Source organism: Carcharodon carcharias, chromosome 8, assembly GCF_017639515.1.
Source record: "Carcharodon carcharias isolate sCarCar2 chromosome 8, sCarCar2.pri, whole genome shotgun sequence".
NCBI lineage: Eukaryota > Metazoa > Chordata > Chondrichthyes > Lamniformes > Lamnidae > Carcharodon > Carcharodon carcharias.
In genome coordinates, this window is record NC_054474.1 from 161,797,214 (window position 1) to 161,815,344 (window position 18,131).

An 18,131-nucleotide genomic window follows, 5' to 3' on the forward strand; every position below is an offset into this window, starting at 1 on the left:
GACATTTTATGCTATACTACAAAGCAGTTACTATAATGGAGTGACTGAACACCATGAAAATTTTCAAGTATTCAGTTATTCCATCCTTATTTACAATGGACAGGGAAATGTCTATGAATATATAGACTTCAAGAAGGCATTTGAAAAAATCCTTCATAAGAGACTGTTAGCTAAAGTTGATGCTCATGAAATTGAGGGCAAATAATTGACCAGTTTAAGAGACTGGCTAAGCAGCAGCATAAGGACAGGAGGGTTAATGAGCATATGTTCTAATTGGCAGGATGTAATTATTGGCCTCGGGCAAGTATCTGTTTTGCGGTCTCAACTATTAATTGTATTTATTCATGCCTTACAGGACAGGATAGAGAACCATATATCCAAGTTTGTCAATGACATAAAAATAGGAGGCATTGTAAGCAGTGTAGATGGAATATAAAATTATGAAGAGCTAGTAATTGATTAAGTTAATAGGTAAAACTGTGGCAAATGGGTTTCAAGGTATTAAGGGGAACAGATAGAGATAAACTAATTCCATTGGTTAAGGAATCCAGCACCGGGGTACACAGGCTAAAAATTTGAGCCAGACCTTTCAAGAGTGAAGTCAGGAAAAACTTCTACACTTCTTCTGCAAATGGAAAATGCTGCTGGATCAATTGTTAATTTTAAATCTGAGTTTGATAAATTTCTGTTAACCAAAGATATTAGAAGTTATTGGATATGGGGCAAATATGAGTGTAAAGAGAGGTCACAAATCAGCCATGACCTCATTGAATGGTGGAAGGGGCTGGAGAGGCTGAACGGCCTAGTTCAGTTCCGACGTTCCACCACCAATCAGAAAAAGTTGCAGAGGAGCTTAGCTGGTATTTGATTTTACCCTCTGATGAACTGGCACCTGTGGCATCCTTTCCCCTGATCCTGGCTCCTAGCTCCTGCAGGATAGGATTTCCAGCCTATCTCAATCTCATGGCTACAATGCTGTAACTTCAATGACCTCCTGAGATTGTCAAGCTAAGAATACTCAGACCTCCTCCACCTGCAGCCTCACTACTTATAAATCCCCCTTCCCTTTGCTCTCCTACAATCATGCAGCACACCATTCCAACTATTTCTCCTTATGCTCACATGCACCACTAATTCAAACCTCACTTCCCTATACATTCTTCATTTTACACACTGCATACCGTTATGATCCCAGCTGATGTTACAACTGTACAAGTCAGACTCCAGGGTGGAACCCGGTTTGATAGATCCTAACTTTTATTTTCTGTTTAGAAACGCGGAGGGCGGCTACTGAACAGAGTCACACAGCAGACAGCTGAAACTTAACAAAAGAATAAAACATTTATTAAACAAGAAAAGATGAACTATATTACAATATTCCTTCATCCACAATTATACCTTTACAGATATTTATAGATTCAAAAGGGTAACACAAGTTACAAAAGCTATCTTATAACGCTCTCAGTAAGTGCACAGTCCATGTAAACCAACAGGCGGCCTGTGGTCAGGCACACCACACTCTGAAACCAAGTGACAGATGCTACCCCAAACAGATACTATGGATCTCTTGTCAATTCCCCCCAGACACTTGTCACACCACGCGCCAATCGGTCTCACTAAACTCCGTCTTTCACACGAGGGTTTCCAATCTCTACTCGTGAAGAACCCGCTCTGGAATCTTCTCCCAAACGACGCTTTTTCTTGGACGCCTTCCCCAAGAGTCCACTTCCAGGGTTTCAAACTCTCCTTCCGTTGTTCCTCTCCTCTGGATCACATGTGCATTCAAGTTTTGCCTACTACTTGTCTCTTAAATGCTTAGCTGTGCCAATAGAACACCATTGCTTCACATGCTCATAGTAAAGAGTTACAGACCTTTGGTTGTCTCCTTGAATCTTCTGGCTTCTCAAGCCTATTTTGCTTTAAGTCAGTATCCTACAACTTTCTCCCTTCAAGCTTGGAGCCTTCCTTTCTGCTTCTTACTCTTAATTCACTTAACAGTACCTTTTCATGATTCCTGTTCTTCCTTTGACTAGAAGGTCATCTTGGGGCCCCTCTTTTCTGTCTCACTCCTTGGCCTTGGGGCCTTTCCGTTCTTTTGGGAAATCTGCTCCCTTTGGAGCTCCCTCTGCTGTGTCCAGCCTCTCCTGGCACCTGCTTCCAACTGAACTAAAATTGCTTTGTTTCTCCTTGTCTGTGTGGGCCTCCTGTTGCTAGGCAACAGCCCAGTTTTTTTTAACTCCCCTTCAAGATCGTAAAACCTCATTAGAATGCAGGCATCTCTTAAAGTGAAACTAAAACCCAAATTCCCCCCTTAACAACAAATGCAGAAATACAAATTAAAGTTAATGCTAAAACTCATTCCTAACACCCACAAATACAAATATGACTTCCATAAAACTATCTCTAGTTCCTAACAATACAAGTTATTCAACCAGTGCAGGCACGTGCTCTAAACATCTCACAAAGATGTATTAACACACTTACTACTTACATACAGAAAAAGGTTGCACCCATTTTCAAAAGGAGGGTTCCACCAAAGGAGGCCGAATCTGCCTGTACAACCACTCCCTAAGGAAGAAAACAACTAGCTATCATGAATCAAGAGAAAGTCTGGCCATGGAGTAATGCTGGAGGAGGCACTGAACAAAATCATTCTTTCCCTTGTTATTTTTATCTCACCCTACACACGATGCAAGTCAAACAGTAGCATCTTTAATTAGCCATGCACATTAAAAACTAATCCTTCTTCCTTTCTTTCAAACATACTTGACAGGATAGATTAGAGGAGGGCGTTCCATGTTGAATCATCTCTACTATGCAGGAGCAAAGGTTAGGGGCTAGGATACCATTGGTGCCAGCTCACCGGAAAGTGAAATTACAAACTAGCTCCGCTACAGACCACTCGGATGCAGGCTTCAAGGGCCTAGACTACTAAAAAAGGCTGTTGGGCATACTAGCATATTGACCTTGAACAGAAGTCAAATTCAAAACTGGAAGGGAAAGAGAATTGTATTAAACAGTTATTATCTACTTGCCTGTCAGTCATGTTTTCCTTTTTCTGGGTGAGTGCCTGGAATTCTGAATCCCTTGTAGATACCTCTTTGCTAATTTCTTTCAGAATACTCTCCTGTTCTGCCTTGTGTTGCTCTAGGTCTTTCAAGTCAGTCTTCATTAGTCTGAGAAAAAAGTTATTTTATTATTACTACAAATGTTTTAGTTCTAAGTGCAACCTAAGAATCAAATATTTTTCACATAGTGACAACTTCCAGTACTAGAATAGGCCAGGTGTAGATTTGACTTAGAATGGCATCTACTTGCATGCTTGATGTTTTTCCTGACATACTGAATCCTAATGGTCTCACAACAGTAAAGGACTGCAATTGTGACTGGAACCTCCTGAAACATCCATTAGGACAGTCAGTAGCAGTGCTGGGGAATATTAATTCTGCTCAAGTGCCTCAATTGTACATTTTTGAAAATGGTCAGAAAAATTAAGTAATTCAAAAGAATCTAAAATGTCTTAGAGGGTGTGATGTTCTGCTCATATAGCCAGTCTTTAATTTTCTCTATGGAAAACTTGCTTGTAGAAACATGCATTCCATCATTCTGGGAATATTGTGTTATATACACTAACACACTGCATTATTTAGCTATATGATTCCAGCAAAAGATTTTGAAGTCACTTAAATGACTATTTGGCATTCAGAAACGTAATGTTTAATCTAAACTTCCCAAATGTTTTGAACACCAGAACAATAAATCTGAATTTAATGGCAAAAGTGAATGACCCAGCCAGGCTCTATGCCGGAATAGGGGACTGAAGCTTAAAGCTGTCTACTTTTGGCAAATACAATCTGCCAAGTTATTCAGTACTGCATGAGTATCTCATGTAACCAGCTTAAATTTTTAAAAGCTGTGTTCAATTTGGAACTCTATTCAGTACCTGAGTTGCTGGTCAGCCTCAACTAATTTAACTGCCGTCTCCTTTGCTCTTTGTTCCAACTCTTCTGCATCTTTTTCAGTGTCTACCAAGTGTTTTCTGGCATCATCATACCACTGAACAGTTTCTTTTGTCTGCCAGAATGATAAATCACATTATTAACTTTAACTTGTGCAATTTTGTAAAATAAACAGAATTGCTGTTGTAAATTTAATAGTCAGGTTTTCAAAAAGTTGATTTAGGTAATTAAAAGGCAAAGATATAACTTAAGAGTTAAGGAAAATAAATTGTACATATATAATCAGTTACATAGAACTTAACAGCACAAAGAGGATATTCAGCCCAACAGGTCTCTGCTGGTGCTTATGCTCCATAATGTTTAACAGGGCTTTAATGCTAGGGCTTTTTCATTGATAATAACAACAGTATTTAAAAAGACTTTGTTTGAATGCAATATCTTCATCAATTAAATATGATTAAATCCAAGATTAACATAGACTAAAATTTTTCATTATGAAAGTAATTGTAATTTACATTTAAACAAGGACACTCAACATCCTTAATCTTATTAATTGTACACTAATACAGCTTTATCTCTCTCTCCATCCTGAGTAACTTTAAGAGGTTATTTTATAAGTCTGCGCTACCACTGGGGAGCCTCATCAACTGACTGTGCATATTCAAAATCTGAGTGTGTGCTTTTCAAATTGCCTTTAGGCACAACTCATGGCATAGAACTGTCAAATTATTTATGATGCATGTTTCTTTTTGTTAAGTAAGACCAAAAGACGTAGGAACAGAAGTAGGCCATTTGGCCCATTGAGTCTGCTCCGCCATTCAGTGAAATCATGGCTGATCTGAAAATCTAACACTCCACTTTCCTGCCTTTTCCCCATAACCCTTGGTTCGTGGAGTGGAAGGTCACAAACTGGCTTCACGACGGCACGAAACTGATTTTTGGCCTTACCACCATATTGTCCACTCACCAAAAGGGACGGAAAATTCCGCCCAAGGATGTCTCTCACAATGAGTCAAAAATGCATTAAATCAAGAAGTATTTTAACTTTCAATTAAAATGAAACATTAGATTTAATCTAACCAAGGAAAAAATACAATACAAATTACATTTTAAAATTACAAACAGTAGGTTTCTAAATATAACAGAACTTTCAGGACCTGTGGATCCAATAATGTATGCAGCAAGGCATTCACTTCAACAGGTTTACTATTCAACAACTAAGAGACATCTTATCAGCAGCCTATTGTTGTGGCCTTGGAGAAAACAAAATTCAGTCACTTCTCAGCTAATGAATATGTTAAACCTATGTGAACTGTTTATTACTATGAATGATAACTTGAATATACTTAAAACTGTAAGCACACTTGCCTTTTCCCTTGTACTTTTGAGATCTGCTTCAGCCTCCATCAATAATCTGTCTGCTTCGCGCAGCTCTGCCCTCCGTTTCACAAGGGTTATCTCCAAGCATTCAATTTCATCAACAACGTCATCATGTCTCTTGAGGGATTTTTCCATGTCAAGTTCATTCATGAGCAGATCTATATGACCATCTAAAAAGCCTCTGTTTAAAAAAAGGACCGCAACTTTTTAAATGCAATATAATTACTTCTTAATTAAAAGTTATTAATATGAACGAATATATGTCTTCATTACTTTGCTAATGCTGAATCTATCATTCAGGATGAACATATCCTGAACGAAAGCAATGGCAATTATAGAAAATCAAATTGTATGTATGACTTAACACCACATGGTAACTCGTATTATACAATAATATAATGCTGTAGCTATGCACAGACAACATATATTCAAAAGCCAACTTGGCTAGTGTCTCATTTTAGTCCAACAGATTCTGATACATGACATGACATTCACACAGATGGCACAATACAGGATTTTCAGGAGGAGTGTACTCAGCTCAGGAATAATACAACCTTGCTGTTCAAAACACTGTCTTACTGATTTGGAAATAAATTTAACACAGTGAAAACAAATACTTAATGCTATGATGAGAACAGGACATTAAAATCCATACAGATAATGAACAACAGAGATGGTTCATGCAGCAGCTGAAGAGATCTGAATTTGCATTACTGATCTCACTTTAATATATAACAAAAACATAGAAATTATATTTCAGCACAGTTTCCCTGATTGTTTACTGTAATTTTGATGGAAGATCCATGGAGACCCTGGGTCTTGGTGGATAGCTTGCAAAATTTACAGTGACCAGGAGAAATTCAACCCCATGGGAAGAATTTTGCCCTTGGCTTGTGGGCTCGGCGGGGGTGGTCGGGAAGCTGACCACCGCCCACGATCGGGCCCAGAAGGCAATTTCACGCTGATGGGCCAATTAAGGCGCTGCTAGTGCAGGCAGGGAGAGTGCGAGTCGGGTGGGTACAACCTTTGCGCATGTGCGCAAGTGTGCGTTTCATAATCTCCCTGAGGACAGAGCTGCCTCAGGGGGATGAACTGATTTCAAAAAAAAAATTAAAGATTTTATACGTTATGAAACATGTCCCCTCATGTGACATATGAACAGGGACATGTTATTAATGAAAAAATAAAGGTTTTACTTGCTTTTGGAAACATCAACCCCTCCATGTTTAGTATTAAAAATTAATAGAATTGTGACACCTGTTTTAAAGGAATTTCTCCTATTGCATCCATTCTGAAGAAAAATTTATGGAATAGTATTTTTATAATTCTGAAGACATTGGCCTAGAAATGAGGTCACATCCAAAAATGGAGGTGCAGGGGCAGAACACAACTGCCCAGCTATTCAAATGATCACATGGACCATGTGAAATGATTGAAGCAGGTTATTGGCTGCACTGAATGTGACTTCTATATTGTATATTTAGTCTCTTTAACCACTTCTTCAACTTTATGATACAAAGCAATGTGGAATGTAAGCTGCGAGGAGAACATAAAGAGGCTGCAAAGAGATACAGACAGGTTAAATGAGTGGACAACAAAGTGGTAGGTGGAGCATAATGTGGGGAAGTGTGAGGCTGTTCACTTTAATAGTAAGAATAGAAAGGCAGAACATTAAGGCGTGAAACCTTCAAACGTTCATGTTCAAAGATACTTGGGAGTACTTATATAAAAAATGCAGGTACAAAACACAATTAGAATCACAAATGGCATGTTGGCTTTTATTGCAAGGGGATTGATGTACAAAAATGAGGAAGTCTTGCTATAATGGCTTGGGCTTTAGTGAGACTACTATGTTCAGGTTTGAACTCCATATTGAATTAAGGATACACTCGCCCTGGAGGCAGTGCAGTAAAGGTTCATGAGAATTGGTTCCTGGGTTGAGTGTGTTGTCCTATGATGAGAGGTTGAATAAATTGGGCTTGTACTCTCTGGAGTTTAGAAGAATGAGAGGTGATCTCATGAAAATATACAAGATTGTGAAGGAGCCTGACAGGGTAGTCACACAGGTTGTTTCTCCTAGCTGGAGAATCTAGAATAAGGGGGCTCATGATAAGAGGGGGGCACCATTTAGGACTGAAATGAGGAGAAATTTCTTCACTCAGCGTTGTGAATCTTTGGAATTCTCTGCCCAATGGGCATTGGAAGCTCCAAATTCAGTGTATTCAAGGTTGAGAGAGATTTTTGGCCTTTCAGAGAAATCAACCATAATCACAGTGAATGGTAAAAGAGGATAGTAGGGCCATATGGTCTACATCTGATCCATTTCTTATATTCAGGTATGATTTGAAATGTTCCCAGAAATGATAAGAATCAATGCTGTTATTTCTGATGTACTTGTCTGAAATGAAACAAATTTAAGGCAAATGCAGAGTGCTGACAGTAATACAGAACCTGCTTGTCACTGAAGTAAATTTCTTACTTTTGGTTGCTGTGCTTATGGGATGCCTTGTGCAATTCCTCAACTTCATGCTCCAATTCTTCTCTCCCATGCAAAATTTCATGGATGCTGTGGCGAAGTTGTTCTATTTGCTCATGATACCTATCTGTGGATGGAGTTGTAGTCTGATCTTCACATTTATGGGACCTCAAATGTGCTATAATGTCTTCTAATCTACTGACTTCATTCTCCTGGAAGACAAAAGACAATTCCAAATTCAAAATGTAGGAGTGCAATACAAATGGAATTTTAAATGTGTTAAATATCGGTGAAGGACTGCTAATCATATTGCTACTAAACCCTGCCTTCTATCTATTATGTTGTTATCAGAGATTTATTTACAAAGATTTTTAAGCTTCTGATCTGAATGGCCGAAAAAAGCGTTGATAATGCTGCATTACACAACACAGGTGTTCAAAGTCTTACCAGGTCATGGTGCTCCAGTACATTGCAGTGCAGAACACCAGCAGGAATAAGAGGGACAGTAAAGTTGGCAGGAGGAGGTCCATAAACAACTTGTGCTCCAGGTGGTGGCGGTCCATAGATAATTGTGCTCGAAGAATCAGGTCCAACATTGGCTGGTGCTGTTGGAGGCGGTCCATATACCACGGTACCTTGTGGCACAGGGGTACCATCAGGGTACATGGTATAAATAACTGAGCTTGGTGGAGCTGTAAATGGTTGCCTGGGCATGCCACTATCATCACTCTCAGTCCCACTATCTTCACTATCTCCTATAAATGACAAAATACTTTATCAGGTCTATATACATCACATATGATAAGACTAATTATTTTCTATAAAAATGTAACAGTGACCTTTACCAATCTTTGGACATCTGATTTTTGCAAAATTTGGAAGGAATACATTTTTCTTTCTTTGGTAAAAAAACACACTAACCAGAACACTTAAGAACAATCTTTCAGCTAACTTTCCTAATGGTTCTTCCTGTGTTGTACATCTTTCTTTAACACCTGCCATAAAAACTTTCATAATTAAATATGGCCTCAACCACCATAAAAGACGTGGAATTTTAAATGCAAATCGCAGCCAGTACTACTTGAATTTTGCAATCCTTTGCTTTAGTTTTAAGTGCATTCCCAGAGAAGCAGGTCCCACCCATTGAATCGGTGAATCAAATACCATTGGGAGTTTCTGCTAACTGTGCAGGCCTTCAAGGAGACTCCAAAAATTAAGCTGGAACTTCTGGGCACAAGGACATAATAGGTACGTTTTGAAAGCTTTTGAATTTTTCTTCTGTTTAAATTTATTAAGGTACTCATTACTGTACCCCAATCTAATTAGAAAGTAAGTTTGTTTATTTGTGAAAAGTCATTTGCAGAGGTATTTATTGATGATGGATTTATTCTGATTTAGAATACTTACTTTTTTGATAAATCCATTTTTAGCTGACCTAATCAAACTTTACCAAGTTACCACTCTTTAAAAATACCAAGTAATATATTTTTTAAAGCATTTTTTTAAAAACCACGTTTCAAAGCACTGCCTGACTGTGCAGTTCATGGCAAATTTTATATTTGGTAATATGTAAATGAGGTTGAGCAGAAACTCAGGAGAGGAGAAGGAAACACTTTTCAAAACAAGTACAATATGCATTGGAAAAGACGACTGCACCCAAAGCTAAAAATTCAGGCCTTTAAATCAATAGACCTATCCTTCCAGCTCCCATGTTCTATACCTGTTTGGGTACGAGTCTTGTGTGACGAACGTCTGATTGGTGAGTAAACCCAGTGGCCTCGAGGAACTGGTGGTGTATATTCCACTTTGTGTCCTCTTTTAGGAATTGATGGTGGAACTTGACACTGGGAGCTGAATCCAGAGTCTTTTGTGTGGTTATTTTGAGACAGCAGGCTTGGTGGCTAAAATAAAGAGGTGGGAAGAAAACCCCATTCATTAGCACCATTGAAATATTGGATTGGTTACATTCTAGGTCCACATACAGAATCTAACACTATCTACACAAACTGGTAGTCCCAGAAAATCTATGATTTGTAAATTGTTGAGCTTCTCATTGTCAATTTAGCACTAAATACTATTAAAGGATTAGTCTGATCTAAAAATCATGAAAATTAATATGGAACTGTAAAGAACACATTAAATTTTGGTTAGTTGTCCGTCTGCATTTCGGATTCTGGGCACAGTAACTTGCTCGTTTTTAGCCAGTGATGAAGCGACATGATTACGGTCATAAATTAAGCTATAACGGCCTAGATTTTGCTGTCAGGGATGAAGTGACTGCATTCACTGCTGACCATGAAGAAAGCTACACACAAAGAACTAGCAGTCTCTGACTTGGATTTCACCTTTCCTGATGTTAATCTCATTTTGACGCCAACTATATGGGATCTCCCACGTCCAGCAATAGTGATATCATCAAGCAGGGTAAGATCCAATCATATTAAAGAATTCTCACAGACAGCAAACCAGAAAATAAAAAGCATTGATTATCTAAGTGGTTCCCAACCTTTTTGAGTCAGGACACTTCTTTATACTGTAAAAAAAATAAAAATTTGAGGCACACCTCCTATTTTCTCCAACTGAACTACCCTCTAGCAAACCCCTTTTATCGAAACCTACTAAAAGAAATATGTCCAGCCACCATCTAATACAATTTTCATTAGTTTAAACAGGTACAATGAAAGCCCCATCACCAGTTGCATGTCAAATACAATATTTCTTATAGAAAATATACACAATTTAGAAGCGTTTTCCATTAAAGATTCAATTTGTTTTCAGATTTGAAGTCTGCATCTCACAATGTGAAAGTTCATATTTGTAATATAAGTTCAGTTTCTTCTCATTCATTAAAAACTTGAAATTAGAGTTATATGAATCAGAAGCAAAATGCGAATGAAGGAAATACTGAGAGCAGCAATTTACTGGCAGCATTAGTGTGACACCTGGGTCTCACTGTGAGTAGAGTCTCTTGATCCAGGGAAGAACTAATGACAGGGCAACTTATTGGTCTTGCTCCACTGACAGGCACTCCCTCCTTTTGTTTTTTCACATAAGCCAGTGCTGAGAATGCCAACTTGCACAGGTAGGTTGTAGGAAACAATAAGAGTACTGTTATAGTGAGATCTGAAATAGCTGGATATTCTTATCCCACAAGCAACCAAAATCTGACCAGAGGCATCTCTGCAAACTTCAGTTTCAGTGTACAATCCATCCTGAGCTCTTCGAATTCCTCTTGTTCTTTTAATAACAATTTCTTTGATGATTCAAAAGTGAACTAAATGGATCATGTACCCAGCCAAAGTCTTCTATACTTGTGGAGGGGAATTCTAACTTCTCTTGTAGTGTTTTAAGATGTGTGGAGATAAGGTTGAGTATGGTTTTACCAGCATGATTTGCTGATGCTAGCTTGAACATCTCAATCGACCCACTTGCCACATTTTCCTGCCAAAGGGCCAGTTTTGGTCTGAAACCCTGAACTTTATCTGTGGCAGTCAGAATGTTCTCGTTTTTCCCAATCTTAACTGGACCAAGTGCAATAGCATCATTTCTCCCCTGCGTTTTAACATTCAGCTCATTCAGATGGTTGAATATATCTGAAAGCACACCAAGAATCATCACATATTAAATCTTTGTGCGGCAATTCATGCAGAGCCAAAAACTCTTCCAGCGTATTGCGGAGCTCAACAGGAGAGGATCTTCCCCTGAGACAGCCATCGCAGTTCTGTGCATATAGGTAAACTCTGGTACTTGACTCCTTCTCTTCACACAAAATAGTAAACAAGTGTGATTTCAAAGGGCGTGACTGTACATACTTCATGATTTTCACTGTTTGGTTAACTGCAGTTAACTCAGATGGCATTGTTTTAGCAAGAAGAGCTTCACGGTGCAGGATACAGTGGCTGACCTGGATGTCAGGATTCCGTTCTTTAACCTTAACAAATCCTTTGACTTATCCCGTCAAGGAAGCTTTTCTGTCAGTGCAGATGCTATTACACTTGGTCCAGTTAAGACTGGTTTCCTCCAGAAAAGCAGTTGTAACATTAATCATTTCCTCTCCGTTCACATGACTGGGCAATTCTTTACTAAAGGAGAAATTCTTTTTGATAGAATCCCCAACAACATACCTGACATTGATTAAGAGCTGGCAAGTGTCCACAAATATCTGTGGAGTCAATCAATCTGCAGGGCAAATTTTCCACTCATTTCTAATTACTCTTGAAGGACCTGTTCAATATCAACTGGCATTTCTTCAAAACGCCACTTAGTTGTATCATCAGAAAGTGGAGCTTTGTCGATTTCTCTGGTGGCATCAGCTTCCAACATTATTCCCACAATTTTGCATGCTGGCAGAATTAGAGTTTTGGCAATGGTATGCGGCTTCTTCGATTTTGCTACGAGCTCAGCCCACCAGGTAACTCGCCCCCTGTGCATTATCCAAGACCAGCGCACCATCATATGATGATTTTTGTTCTACATTTTGTTCTCTCGGTCTTCCTGTACTGTCCTCTTGAAGTACTGTATATCCTTGTTGGAGAGCGAACTGTGTTTTGTATTCAAATGGTGCTTCAACTTACTAGGTACCATTGCAGCGTTTGAGAGCTTCTCCATGCAAATTGGGAGTTCTGGGACAGGGCAAGAGGCATCACCAGTCCACGAAAATCCAAAGGCCAGACAGCAACAGCTACTTTTTCGCCTGAGGTTCTGTTGTTTCAGTCACATTTGAATCAGAGCGGGATTCTTCACTTCTCTTCAAGAGCTTATCCATGGCAAACTGTGGTCGAACACACCACATTACATAATAAATGCCCTCAAGCATCAACTTAGAAACAAAATTTTAGCTCTTTGGCCAAACATAACATTACTGTTCCAAAGGTGTACCCTTGCCCCAATGCCCACAACACAGAATTACCAACCTTCAGTTGCTTTCTCAGATCTTTGAGGTCTCTTCAACTACAAAAGCTTTTCCTGAGCCCACTTCGCTAAAGGTCTGCTCCCAAATTGGAGCCCGTTTCTCCTTATCTTAACTTCATTTGATTCCTATTTCTGACCCCTGTTGTCTTCCCTTTCTTGGAACTTCCTTTTCGGACTTCTCCCTGCCCTCTTTACCCTGTTTGGGACCCACCCCTGGCCCTTCACTTGTCCTTGGGTTTTCGTGCTCTTATTCATTTTTCTCCTATGCGTAGGCACACAAGGCCCGCACACAAAAGAATGCAAACTGTGCATGTGCGGCCCATTCCCAGCTAGTGCATGTGTAGAAGGCCTGAAGTTCATCAGGACTTGGAGATCCTGATCTCCTTGCTCAAGACTACAGTAAGTTGGATTTCCTAACAACATGCATGAATTAAAAATTTTGAAACTTATTTCCCGGCACACTCGGGTAACCTTTGTGGCACACCAGTGTGCCATGCCGTGCCTTCATATTTTAATCATTTTTATAGACAGCGAAATAAAGACTGGAACATATACATGGGGTCAAGGAGCAGCTGAACTATCATTAACAATTTTTTTTAAAAGTTACTAAGTTATATTTTTTTAAAAATCTATGGAACTTCATCATAATGGAGAAATTTGACAATTCACAAATATAAAATAAGTCTTCATGGCCAGAGAGGTAGTAATTACGACCTAAAATGCTGTTAAAAGTTCAATTACACCTTATTTAATATGGCAAAACCTTTTCAAGACGTTTTTTTTAAACAGTAAAATTAATAGTGCAAAAAGTGGAAGTTCACATTTAATCAGTGATTTCTAGATGATTTCGAGCTGTGAGAACATCAACAGTGCATCCTGTGGAGGACTGAAAATCACTGACAGCAACGTGATATTCCTGTTTAACTGCACACGAATACCATAAGTCAGTTTCACAGTGTAATGGCAGTGAATGCTGATAGTTATGCAATCATAAAGACTGTATAATCTAGGCCAATACCTCACAAATGACTGCAGTCACACAAAGCTATAATACCTATACAATATGAGATTTTCATGCACCAAAACACATAGTTTGAGTTTCGAAATGGACAACAGTCTCTGGACATGTGGGATGAGCAGAAAAGCAGAAAATAGAGGCCCATATTACTAACAGCAAACCTATAGAAAAGAAATCCTTCCAACTCACTGATACAGCGCATACTTAAATCATGAAAAGTTCATTGATGACAAGAAGAAAGCACTAATATTCGTAGATTTCTTACTTTTGGCGAAGATGGCACAAAGTACCAGTATCCTCTTCTCTTAAATGGATCAGTCATACTGGTAATGTAGTCACTCTGATTGCCAAGGACATTTCTGAGAGCAGTGATTTCATTAATCAAATCTTCCATCTCACTTATGTTATCTGAAAGACAAATAGAAAATACTTACTAATAAACAGCTTCCTTTTTAAATTTATTCACTTGCAGGATTGAGGTATTGTTGCAAAGTCAGTATTTACTGCCCATCCCTGATTATTAACTTAGATTTAAGAGTCATTACATTGTTGTGGATCTGGAGTCACATATAGGCCAGACCAGATAAGGACGAGAGATTTTCTTCCCTTATGGTAATTAGTGAATCAGGAGGGTATTCATGACCATCTGCCGGTTTCATTATCACCATTACTGATTCTATGGCCAGAATTTTTCGCTCGTTGGGCAGGTGCATGCCCAACCTGAATGAGCGTAAAATGATGCGTGATGACATTGGGCGAACGTCCCGACATCATCACAGACTTGTGCGATATTTCAGTTGGCGCACCTGCCGACAATTCAAAGGCCTATTAAGGCGATTAAAGTAATTAAGTTCAATTTTTTGCTGCCTGTCCAACCTTATAGTTGGCGGGCAGGATGAAGTTTCCAACAGCCATTAAAAATTAAATAAAAATTTTAGCATTTCACTATTAACATGTCCCTGCTTTATGTGACAGAGTCGCATGAGGGGACATGTTTTTTAACATTTTAAAATTCTTTATTTTTAATTTTTAAAATCTTCATCTCCCTGCGGCAGCTCTGAGCACTCACTCTCCTCCCCCCAGGCCCACGCAGGCAGCACTGAGCGCTGCAGCGAGCATTTCACTGCGGGTGGTGGTCACTTTCACGGCCGCTCCTGGGCCCACCTGCCGAGCCCGCCCCAGCACTGGAAAATCCTGGCCTATCTTCTTATTCTAGATTTGTTTAATTAAGTGCATTTAAATTCCCAGCTATTGAGATGGGATTCAAGCTCATGCTATCGGATCATTAATACAGTCGCTGATTACTTGTCCCGTACTACTATACACTAGCTGAACTGTTTAAAAAATTAATTCTTAGGATATGAGCATTGGCAGGAAGGTCAGCATTTATTGCTCATCAAAGTGGTGGTAAGCAGCCTTCTTAAACCACTATAGTCCATGGTGCTGTTAGGGATGGAGTTCCAGGATTTTGACCTAGTGAACTGAAAGCCTTCTGGTTACAGGAGTTATGTGGTTTCAGATACGGGTCTTCAGATAAGGAAAATATGGTGATTTTTTAATCCAAAAAATGAACTGCATTCAATTACCTTTGGGCAATAATTTGACAAATTATGACATATTAGTGCTGTCAAATGATTCATCAATAATATTAAAAATAACATTGGATAAATTATGGCATTGCAATGTATTTTGACAGACAAAAACACAATTCTTTCCAGTTTACCAACATGTAATAAGGTTCAGTTAATAACTGACCTGTACATCACTGTAGTGAACCCTGCCATGATCTATTATTTAACCTAGCATTTCTACACCCTTAAACCATGCCCGACTAATCAGGAGTAATGTCCGGTGGTTCAAGATGTTGTCAGCAGACTACTGAGACTGGCAGGAACTTGCAACATCAATGGATACAGTAAACAGCCCATCCTTTTTGCTATGTAACTAGGCAACAAATGCAAAGGTCATTTTGTCATTCTGTAAACACTGCACCTGCGAAGGCTTTGGACTTTAACAGTTGCTTTATGGTTCCACTGGACAATGCTGTTTCTTTTGCATAAATTAAAAATTTAAGTGAAGCTGATTAAACAAATACATAGAAAAGTTAAATGCACCCTATTGATCGGAACAGGCTTTGGCATATGTTTTCAATTTGTTGCCAAGGCATAATAATGCTGATGTTGTGGATTAGCTGAGGAAATGTAAAGTGGGTAGTTTCTATAATGGATGCCGATGTGCCAGTTTTATACCAGGCGACAAGTTGAAAATCAACCCCTCTAAAATTAAATTGATAAAGTTGTGCAAACTGAGTCATGATGGCTAGAAATGCTAGTTAGCAACTTTACTTATTTGAAACCTTAATAAAAAGCATGCACAAAGTCTCATGTGAAAAGAATTTTTGATGACTTTATGGTAGTTGGAACAAGTTATCTCTGATTCCATGCTTCTTTAACATGTTGTAAGTTATCACTGGTCAGCAACGGAGTCCCTCAGGTCTTTCCTGAGTAAAAGAAAAACTTAACTGACAATGAGAAATTCTTGCCCTTTGTAATGGTAGAAATTTTGAAACTGCACCTGCAAAGTTTTACCCTATTAGACACATACACAAGATTGAGCGAGATATATAGATGTAGATAGACACAAAAATCAAAGATCAAAACAAACCTTCTCTGGTTTGTTCCAGATGATCTTGGAGGTGTTTCAGCTCTGCCCTTTGTTGATTTAGAGCTCGGTTTAGTCTATCAATTTCCAGCTGTTGGCCATTTATGGTATTTGCTCCACAATCAAATGTTTGAATTCCATCCAGAATCTAAAAGGGCAGTCAAAATCCATGAATACACTAATTACTTGTGGTTAGAATACTGTACTATAATTATGGCACACAAATATCCAATTACTAATGAATGCAATAAGCACATGAGGGAACACAGGCTTGGAACAAAGAAAGGAAATTGACCATGCAGCTGTGAAGTAGTTCCTCTAAACTTAGTTAAAATATTGCTGTCAAAACAATGCGACAACGTTCACAAAATCTGCTGGAAAAGTTAAATGTCCTCCCCTCTCAGGTAGTAACATAAAGCTTATTAAATTAAAACAAAAAAGTCAAATCATTTACTGTTATAAGGACAGCAAACTTGAAAGTAAAGGGTGCAATAATCTCTAGTACATGTATGCAAATCCAGTTTAGACAGATTAGATTTAGATCTATAGTTTCATTGGCCACTTAGGTGCTAAGTGACAATATGCAGACTCAGTAAGGTTTTCAATGGTCAAGAATACACAGTACAACTATAACTTGAATTCAATAGGCCCTGCAAGGTCACACAATATATAAACGTCTGTCACAATACTGGATAGTATGATTATACCTATAAGAACACACCCGATTTAGGGTTACAGTGTTAGCAGATGAAAAGATGACATATGGCATTCCCCAACATCATCTACAAGATGCACTGCAACAACTCATTCTTCCAACAGAACCTTCCAAACCTGGACTTCTACCACCTAGAACAACAATGAGACAAGCGCATGGGAACACCATCACCTGCCCTTCCCCTCTGAGACACTTATTGATCTGACTTGGATTTATATTCACTGTTGCTGGGTCAAAGTCCTGAAATTCCCTCCCTCACAGCACTGCGAGTGTATTTACACTACAAAGACTGGAGTGTTTCAAGAAGGCAATTAGGGATGGGCAATAAATTCTGGCCTGGCCAGAGGTGCCTAAATCCCACAAACGAATAAGAAACAATAATCTTAAACAAATATTACATAGAAACTACAGCACTAAGACAAGCAATTCAGTCCAACTGGTGTAGGACAGTGTTTACAACATAATATTTTATGCCTTTCTCCTTTGTATATTTATCTAGCTTCTCCTTAAATGCACCTATGATACTTGCTTCAACCAGTCCATGTGATGGCAAGATCCACATTCTAACCCTCTCTGGATAAAAGTTTCTCCTGAGTTCTTTACTGGATTTATTTGTGGCAATTATATATTTACGATCTACAGTTTTGGATTTCCTTGCAAGTGGAAACATTATCTCTACATCTACCCCAAAATTCCAAAGACCTCCATGCACAATCTTTGTAACTGATGTGTCCACAGTGCTTTGGCCTCACCTGGCTTTCTTTTTCCTTTAACAGGTTTTGTAGCATATCGATTTCAGCTTCTGCCTTGGCAAGGTCTCGAGCTGCCCGAGTTGCGTCAGCCCGGAATTTTTCCGCTAAACTCATTTCCTAAAGAATAAATGCAAAATCCACAACAAGTAAAGTTAGAGTGAAAATAATTTACATTTTTGGCATGTTTTGTTACAGGGGATTTGATAAACTTGGAAACATGTATTCTGGATGCACAGAATATTCTGCATTCAACAAAATA

General features: G+C 38.8%; 1 protein-coding gene across 1 annotated transcript in view; it reads right to left on the reverse strand.

Moving 5' to 3' along the window:
* Positions 1-18,131, reverse strand: part of cntrl (centriolin) — a 132,081-nt gene that overhangs the window by 44,168 nt on the left and 69,782 nt on the right. Inside the window, exons 20-28 of the mRNA XM_041193665.1 lie at positions 17,873-17,989; positions 16,409-16,553; positions 14,010-14,152; positions 9,536-9,716; positions 8,263-8,570; positions 7,819-8,027; positions 5,328-5,520; positions 3,944-4,074; positions 3,036-3,176 (exon numbers count right to left, since the gene is read on the reverse strand). Of these exons, the coding sequence (XP_041049599.1) occupies positions 3,036-3,176; positions 3,944-4,074; positions 5,328-5,520; positions 7,819-8,027; positions 8,263-8,570; positions 9,536-9,716; positions 14,010-14,152; positions 16,409-16,553; positions 17,873-17,989 (1,568 nt within the window). The remainder of the gene's footprint in view (positions 1-3,035; positions 3,177-3,943; positions 4,075-5,327; positions 5,521-7,818; positions 8,028-8,262; positions 8,571-9,535; positions 9,717-14,009; positions 14,153-16,408; positions 16,554-17,872; positions 17,990-18,131) is intronic.